At 44.4% G+C, this 7,972-nt stretch overlaps 1 protein-coding gene across 1 annotated transcript; it reads right to left on the bottom strand.

The window, feature by feature from the left end:
- Positions 1-1,243: 1,243 nt before the first annotated feature.
- Positions 1,244-2,233, bottom strand: LOC103731239 (melanoma-associated antigen 4-like). Its single transcript, XM_008829611.1, has one exon. It carries the CDS (start codon positions 2,231-2,233, stop codon positions 1,244-1,246), a length of 990 nt encoding a protein of 329 aa, XP_008827833.1.
- Positions 2,234-7,972: the final 5,739 nt, after the last annotated feature.

The raw sequence follows: 7,972 nt of genomic DNA, 5'->3' as shown, positions 1-7,972 counted from the left end.
GACCCAGGTGGATTCTCTGCCATGCTTTATCCATTTGCCATCTGAAAGGAACTGCTCAGAAAATAGAAATAGAACTACTCAAAACGAAAGGATCTGGGGCTGGCTACCAGGAAGCTTCATTATAGTCCACTCCCACAGAAGGAATTGCACTTTCTCTGAACCCCGAACTGCTTTAGCTCAAGACATTGTAACTGGACTGCTCTTCCTTGTGCATGGATGTCACTCTGCATCCCTTCTTCACTTGTTCCTTTGGTCTAAGAAGACATCTCATTTCGTCCTGAAATGGCTTCACCTTACAGAGTTGACCGTTTTATGGGCAAAGGTGGGTCTGGCTTTTCCTAGCATCCCACAGATCCTTGCAAAGAACAGGTGCTCTGGGGCTGGAAAGATGGCTCAGTGGGTAAGAGCACTGGCTGCTCTTGCAGAGGTTCAATTCCCAGCACCCATATGGAGGCCAACAACCATCTGTAACTCCAGTTTCAGGGAATTCACAGTCCTCTTCTGACCTCCATGGGTATTGCAAAACACGGGTGCACTTACATGCATGCTGGCAATTTCCTCATACACATGAAATAAAAATAATGAATAAAATATTAAAAAAGAGCATGTGCTCAGTAAATGTTTGGAGAACCAATTAGAAAGCAAGTTGGATAACTTATTTATTAGGATGCAATTTCTTATACACTGTCAAATAGCCAAGCACACACACTTGGATCCACACATATATTTTTAATTTTTACAGCTGAACAGAAGTTATTAAAGGCATAAAGAAAACCAAGAATTAGCAATTTCTTCTATTTTTCTCTATTGACATTGGATACATCATTAAATTATTTCCTATTTCAAATGAAATTCATATTCCAGTGTTACGTTATTTTATCCCAGACCACAAAATAAAATGGAAGATTTTGCTATACAAAACAGTAAAAGCTTAAGTTTTCTACTGGAGAAACAGAAGTATATGTGCTATCAATGTCATCTACAAGCTTAGATTCTCATGCTACTGAAATCTTCAATTAAGAGGAACACAACTTGAAAAAAAATAATGTTACCCATATAAAACAGGAAAACAAAGACACTGTTAACTTACTTTCCCTAGTCCCACACCATCTATTACTTAAAACACTGAAAGCCCCCTTTAAACACATCATTCAGAATGCTTCTGAATCTGGCACTAGAATGTGTATGGCCATTTGTAGTGGCAATTCTCAACAGATTCCCTCTTCCTCATCTCTCAAAGCCCTTAGAGGAGCCCAGTGATCTTGGCCAAAAACTCCAAAATTATCTCCCTACTAGTTTCAGCAAAGGCCCTTGGGCCCCATAGGAACTCATGCTGAACAGGGTTAGTGTAGGGTATCTCTCTGTACTCTAGGTATCCTTCCTGTACAAAAATTTCAGTGAAGAGCATCCTGGGATTCCCAGTGACACAATGATTTTGTTCGGGATATATTCTCATCATACTTAGCACTTCCCAGATTTCCTCCTCCCTGACATGCTCACCTTTCAAGTAGATGATACCTAGCATGGTGATAAGGAGGCCTGTCTTGGGCATGCCTTGAACATCATGCAGCAGCCCATCATAGGTGATCCCTAAGGCTCTGACAAGGACATAGGAGTGGATAAGGTGGTCCACTTCCACCATGTTAATGCCAAAGATCAGTGTCAAGCTGTCAGAAGCTTCTTTAAAAATCACAGGGTAATACCACATATAATCTCTGATGACCATCGCTAGCATTTCTGCCTTGGTGGTCAGCTCCTTGCTCCGATACTTGTAGAGCAGGAACTGCACCAAGTCATGCACCTTGCGTCTTAGTGCCTCTTGGAACATGGGAAGGAAATCATCCAGGTTCCTTATTTGGTCGTCAGAAACCTCCATCGGAATGGAGGCTATGGTAGTTGTGGGAGAAGAGGCTCTCTGGGGACTCTGGGGAGAACCTGGTATTCCACCAGTAGGCTTCTGCCTCTGAGTGGTTGAGATAGTTGAAAAGGAGGAGGTCTTTCCAGTGGCCTCCTCCTCTTTGACTATGGGGACCTGGAAACTCATCAGGCTCTGTGCCTCTCTTTGGGCCCGAGGATTTCCCTGAAGCGTACAGTACTGGTTCTTCTGCTTATGAAGTGTGATGACTTTCCTTGTAGGTAGCAGGTAGTGGGGTAGACAGGAGCAGAGTGGTACAGACTCAGACACCTGGGGCAAAGAAGAAGGCACTGTGAGTACACTTTTGCTGACAGTCATCTCTGAAAACTCTCAGAGCAGCCTGTTACAGGTTTTCTCTTGGGTGATGCTCTAAAGCCACAGAGGAACCTGTCTTCCTGTCAGGCCTATCCCTTATGAAACTGAGGGAAGCAGTGGCAAGCCTCTTCAGAGTACATCTGGGTCGCAGGGCTTGAGGCTGCAGCACTCTCAGTGGTACATATGGGGCAAGGAAATGTGGAGGCTCCTGTGCTCCATGGTGGATGGGACGCTTGCCGTACATACTGTGCCTCATCTTGACCCCTGACTCTGCTTGGGCTTCCCATGTGTCTGACCTGAGGACACTGCCTCAGACTAAGACATTCACCTTCTGGCCCCTGGAGTTTCTTATAAGAGCCCTGAGGTATCCCACAGCTACAGGCAGTGAGAAGACTGGATATCCATCACTGATAGGAAGGTGAGCTGGGCTCTGTGGAGTATCTCTGCTGTCAGGTATATGGTACCCTCTGCAATCATTCTGAATTCTCAACTTTACACTCTCAGGATCTGGCCCCCACCCCTCTACTGGCCTGAGACCACCTTCTTGCAACAGAAGCCCACAATTCTGAGATAGGACAAAAGAGTACCTTATATCTGGCTAAACCTGTTCAGGAAGACTGCAAGAAGTAGCACAGTTCAGTAGAGTCCATGTGTATTACAATCGGGGACCTGCCTGACACTTACCTTGACAAAGTGCAATAACTGAACTCCTTCCTCTGATGAGCTGAATACACCTTCCTTGATGCAAGGCCTATTTCTGTGAGACAGAAGAAAGACTTTGTGAAGAAAGGAAACCAAAGTCCCTAAGTTTTTGCACAGCTTCCAGGAGGACTGTATGAATGCATCTTCAGGGTCTCGCCATGTATGTTCTCTAACAGAGCCCATATCCTCTTAGGTCAGCAGACCTTAGAATGTGGCTTCAACTTCCAGAGTCCACTGAGGCAAAAAGGACGGTGGAACGGCTCATTCCAACAGATGGCCACCATTTGGTATTGGGTGGACAAACGTGATGCATTGGGATTACTTGAGGCCTTGCTCCAAGGACTGGGGTTTCTTCAGTCTGCCTTAGTGTCTCTTTAGTATCCCCTCACTCATCCTGGATCCTTAGAACATGGCTCTCAATCTCAGAGTCTATTGAGGCAGAGGTGGGGGGTGTTGGGGCTCATCTGAACAAAGTTTACCCCATCATGGTGCTGCTGGAGAGATAAGGACTGGACCTGGATTATTTGGGGATAGTGTCAGGCCTGGGGCTACTTCAGTCCACCCTCAAGGTCTCGACATGTCCTCTCACAGAGCTGGGCCCTCAGAAAATGTTTTCTCAACTGGGTGTGGTGGCAGCCTGTCATCTCAGCATTAAAGAGGTTAGGGAACAGTGTGATACTTCAAAGGCAACCTGATATACAGAGCAAGTTCTAGGGCAGCCTAGGCTCATAGTGGGGACCCTGTCTCAAACAAAGGAAAACACAAAAACTGTCTAAATAAACAAAAAGATGATGGTTGATTCTCAGAGTCTACTGAGGAAGAGGAAGGAATGGGGGTAGGGAGATGAAAGTTGTGGCTGGGTTATATCAGGGCTTCTGTCAGGGCTGGGGCTTTTTCTGTCTAGTGTCAAAGTCTCAATATATCCCCTCACAGAGCTTGGCCCTTAGAAAATGTGTCCTAAAGTGGAAGTGGTGGGAGCCGCCTGTAACTTCAGCATACAGGAGGCTAGGGGAAAGTATGGCACTTCAAAGTCAAAGTGGTCTACAGAGCAAGTTCCTTTAAAAACAAAATAAGCAAAACCGACTCCCTGGTTCCTAGTAGGGTAACCATCCTCCAGTGGATGGTCCCACAGCAAGAAGTAGATGGAAAGCACAAATTGGATTCAGTGGGTCATCAATTTTTTTAAAAAGCAGCAATGAAGTTGGGGCGATAGGGACGTTGGGGTGGGTGTGGGAGGAGTTAAAGGAAGGAGTTGAGGTGAATCTAATCATGAAACATTGTATAAAATATTTAAAAGTGTAATAAAAATCATTTAAAACAAAAAACAAAGAAAACACAAAACAAGGGAGTGAGGAGATGGCTCAGTAGTTAAGAGAGGTTGCTGCTTTTCCAGAAGACCTGAGTTTGATTTGTAGGACTCGCTGGGGGTCGGGGGTGGGGAATGTGGACAGGGCGGCCCAGCGATTTTGTATGTCATGCTCCAGACGGTTAGACGTCGTCTTCAGGACTGTGGGGGCACACGCACACACATAAATAAAAGTTTTAAAAAATGTAACGCCTTTCTGTATAAAGAAAGACAAAACCATAGGTTGGATTCTGAGTGTACGAGGAGGAAGGGCCTGGGGGCTAGGGGTGGCGGTTGTGTTTCGAGTATGTGGAAGTCCTTTTATCAAGCCTGAGGCTTCCTCAGTCCACCCTCAGGTTTCATGGCACATCCCACACCTTGGGTCCACTCAGCAGACTCAAAACAAGGTGTGAAACCCAGAGTCCATGCAGGTGGCAGTGGGGCATGAGGAAATACTTTCCTACAGGTCAACTTCAGTCAGGTACCCCACGGACCACAGGGATCAAGCAGCGTGGTGCCAACTGTCCGCCGTCGTGTTTTCCTCAGTCAGTCCTCGGCGAGCACCTGTGTGGCGCCACACCTGGAACCCTGTCCCCTCTGCCAGTGTGAGAAAATGACTTCTAAGCCTGGCATGTCACCTGCACTGGCTGTGGGGAGGCTGGGGAGTGCTGCCGAGTTGCTAGTTTGGACTACACACCGAAACCTGGTCTCAAATACCTAAACCGAAACAAACACAAACACAACGGTCTCCGAAACAAAAAAAAAAAAAATTGAAGGAAAGCCAACCCTAGCGGCTCTGCCTACTGCAGCGGGAGGGGGAAGAGCTTATTCCTACCAGTCACTCCGGGCCACAGGAGAGTCAGCCCTGCCGCAGCCGGATGCTAAAGCTCGAGGACTCACCACAGCCCCTGACAGACTACTGGCTCCTCTCAGGCTCAACCACCTAAAAGTAGAGCATGGCACGGATTCCCAGAATCCACCGGGACAAGAAAGCGGGAGCACAGCCGCTCCTTCCTAGACAGCAACTGCGTTATTTGACGAGATTCTAGCATGCCTGGGGCTTCGTCAATTTACCCTCAGGGTCTCATCGTGCCCTCTCACACATCTCTGGTACTTTCTCCTCAGTGACTCTCAAATAAAAGGCCCAACTCTGGAGGTGGAACAGAACACAGACGTACTTATCCTTACCAGTAGTCCAGACACTTCAGTGCCAGGATAATCACTAGGAACGTTCGCGTTGTTTCAAGGCCTCGAACGGAACTGAGGGTTTTCCAGTATACCCTAACCTATCCTTGACTCCTAGAAACGGTTGGGTTTTCTACAGATCTGAAATGTGGAACTCGACATGAAGCCCTGACTTTTTTTTTCTCCCCGACTCTCCCAGGTAAAATTCGATGACGGTTACATTCCAGAACTCACAATAGGGGCACAACGAGATTCTCTAGAGACTCATAGTCCTCACTATGACTTTGGACAAGGCCTGATCCCTCGTCTTGTCTGCAATCTTCCCCAGAGGCTGTTGCAAAGTCAGGAAACACCTGCCTGATCACCCTTACTGTGACTTCCTAGGGCTCAGGAGGCAAAATTGGGCTTCCTCTGTCCTGTATTCCACAGTCCTATCAGTTCTCTTCAGTCTTTGGGCAATCTGACTTCTATATGCAAACCAAAGAAAGTACTGCTGGGTTCAAGCATTGTCTCCCATGTCCCAGTAGTGGAAGCCAGAAAACACTCCTTCTGTCCACAAAAATGAGGTCTCACAATTGACAGGGCCTGGGCTACGGTCACTTCTGGTCTGTGTTACACACACTTCAGTCTTCACACTTGCACAACAAATGTTTTATTCCCTGAGCCACCTCCACAGCCCCTGAATAGATTATTCAACCAAACATGCTATTAAGTTTTTCAACATTTGTTACTCAATGAAGAGCTGTAAAATGTTTTTTTTTTTTTTAAAAAAAAAAAGATGATGAAGACCATAAGACAGAGATAAAATCTTCTTTGGAGACTTTAGAGCCCAGGCCATTTTGTTCTGTTTCACTTTGAATACTTATAGAAAAGATTTAAACATATTTGAATGCTGTTGAAAGCATTGAGTTTATCAGAGAAATACAAATAAATTTAACAGTAGTTGCTAAATCAATATAATTTGACCATTTAAAACAGTCATGGCTTGTCCAGGAAAATAGAAACCACTTTAAATATTTATTACAAAGGAAATGTAATACAGGAGACTATTTACACAAAGTGATGGAGAAGCCAAATAGGAGATTGGAGAGGTCAATAATTAGCAACACCAGGAAGTCAATCCTACTTGGAGATTGGAAGGATAAATAAAAAAATGCTGCTGCTGAAGCATAGCTATTGGACCCAACAGAATCTGGAATCATGGTAGGCCAAGCTGCTGGTATCTGCTGCCATGGGGAAATGCGTGACCTTTGAAGGCAAAGCCATCTAGAACACAGAGAGAAGAAAACCTCTGCCTGTTCCAGCCTTTGGGATTCCTTTCCTACTGGCCAAATGAAAATGACAGTTAAATGTTGGTGAGCCTATTTGTAGCCTGCAGGAGTCAATCCTCTATAGTAGGTTGGAAATCACAGAAATAATGAGTGCATCTGGGGGCAAATAGGATCAGGACCAGCTAAAAATATTAAGAGACTGAGACAAATTGACAACCAATACACAGAGAACACAAACAGCAATGAAAATGACAGTAACCAATATACACCTTTCAATAATAACCTTAAATATCAATGGACTTAACTACCCAGTCAAAGACACAGGCTAACTGAATAGATTTAAAAAAATCCATTTCTTTGCTGTCTGTAAAAACTCATTTCACCTTCAAAAACAGGTACTACCTTAAGGTAAAAGGATGGAAAAGAATATTCCAAGAAAATGGCACTAAGAAACAAGCAGAGGTTGCAATTCTAATATCTGACAAAATAGACTTCAAAGTAAAACTAGTCAGAAGAGATAAGGAGGGTCACTTCATTCTGATCAAAGGAACAATTAACCAAGAAGATATTACAATCCTTAACATATATGCACCAAACTCTGGCACACCCAAATTCATAAAAATACTACTACAGGACTTTAAGACACAGATTAACCCCAACTCAGTAATAGTAGGGGACTTCAATATCCCACTGTCTCCATTAGACAGGTCAACTGGACAAAGAATAAATACAGAGATGTCTGAATTAAATGATACCATACATCAAATGGACCTAATAGACAGCTTTCGAATATTCCACCCAAGCACCAAAGAATACACTTTCTACTCAGCAACCCATGGAACTTTCTCAAAAAGTGACCACGTACTGGGCCACAAAACCTCAACAAATACAAAAAAATCGAAATAATTCCATGCATTTGATCAGACGACAGTGCAATAAAGCCCCAAATCAACACTTGACAAAGCCCTAGTCATTACACGAACTAACAGTGATTAAACAACACACTCCTAAACAATGAGTGGGTCAAAGGAGAAATTAAGAAAGAAATAGAAGCATTCCTGGAATTTAACGAAAAGGACAATACAACAGAACACAACCTCTGGGACAATTTAAAAGCAGCCCTAAGAGGGAAGTTTATCATTCTATGTACCTACATTAAAAAATTGGAAAGAGCTAATTAGCTAACACTGCAACTCAAGACCCTGGAAAGGCAAGAACAAATGAAACCCAAACCCAGCA

Source organism: Nannospalax galili, unplaced genomic scaffold (genome assembly GCF_000622305.1).
Source record: "Nannospalax galili isolate Female #2095 unplaced genomic scaffold, S.galili_v1.0 scaffold513, whole genome shotgun sequence".
In the NCBI taxonomy this organism is placed as follows: domain Eukaryota; kingdom Metazoa; phylum Chordata; class Mammalia; order Rodentia; family Spalacidae; genus Nannospalax; species Nannospalax galili.
The sequence above is the reverse complement of the archived record's forward strand: the minus strand, read 5'-3'. Positions and strand labels throughout refer to the sequence as shown.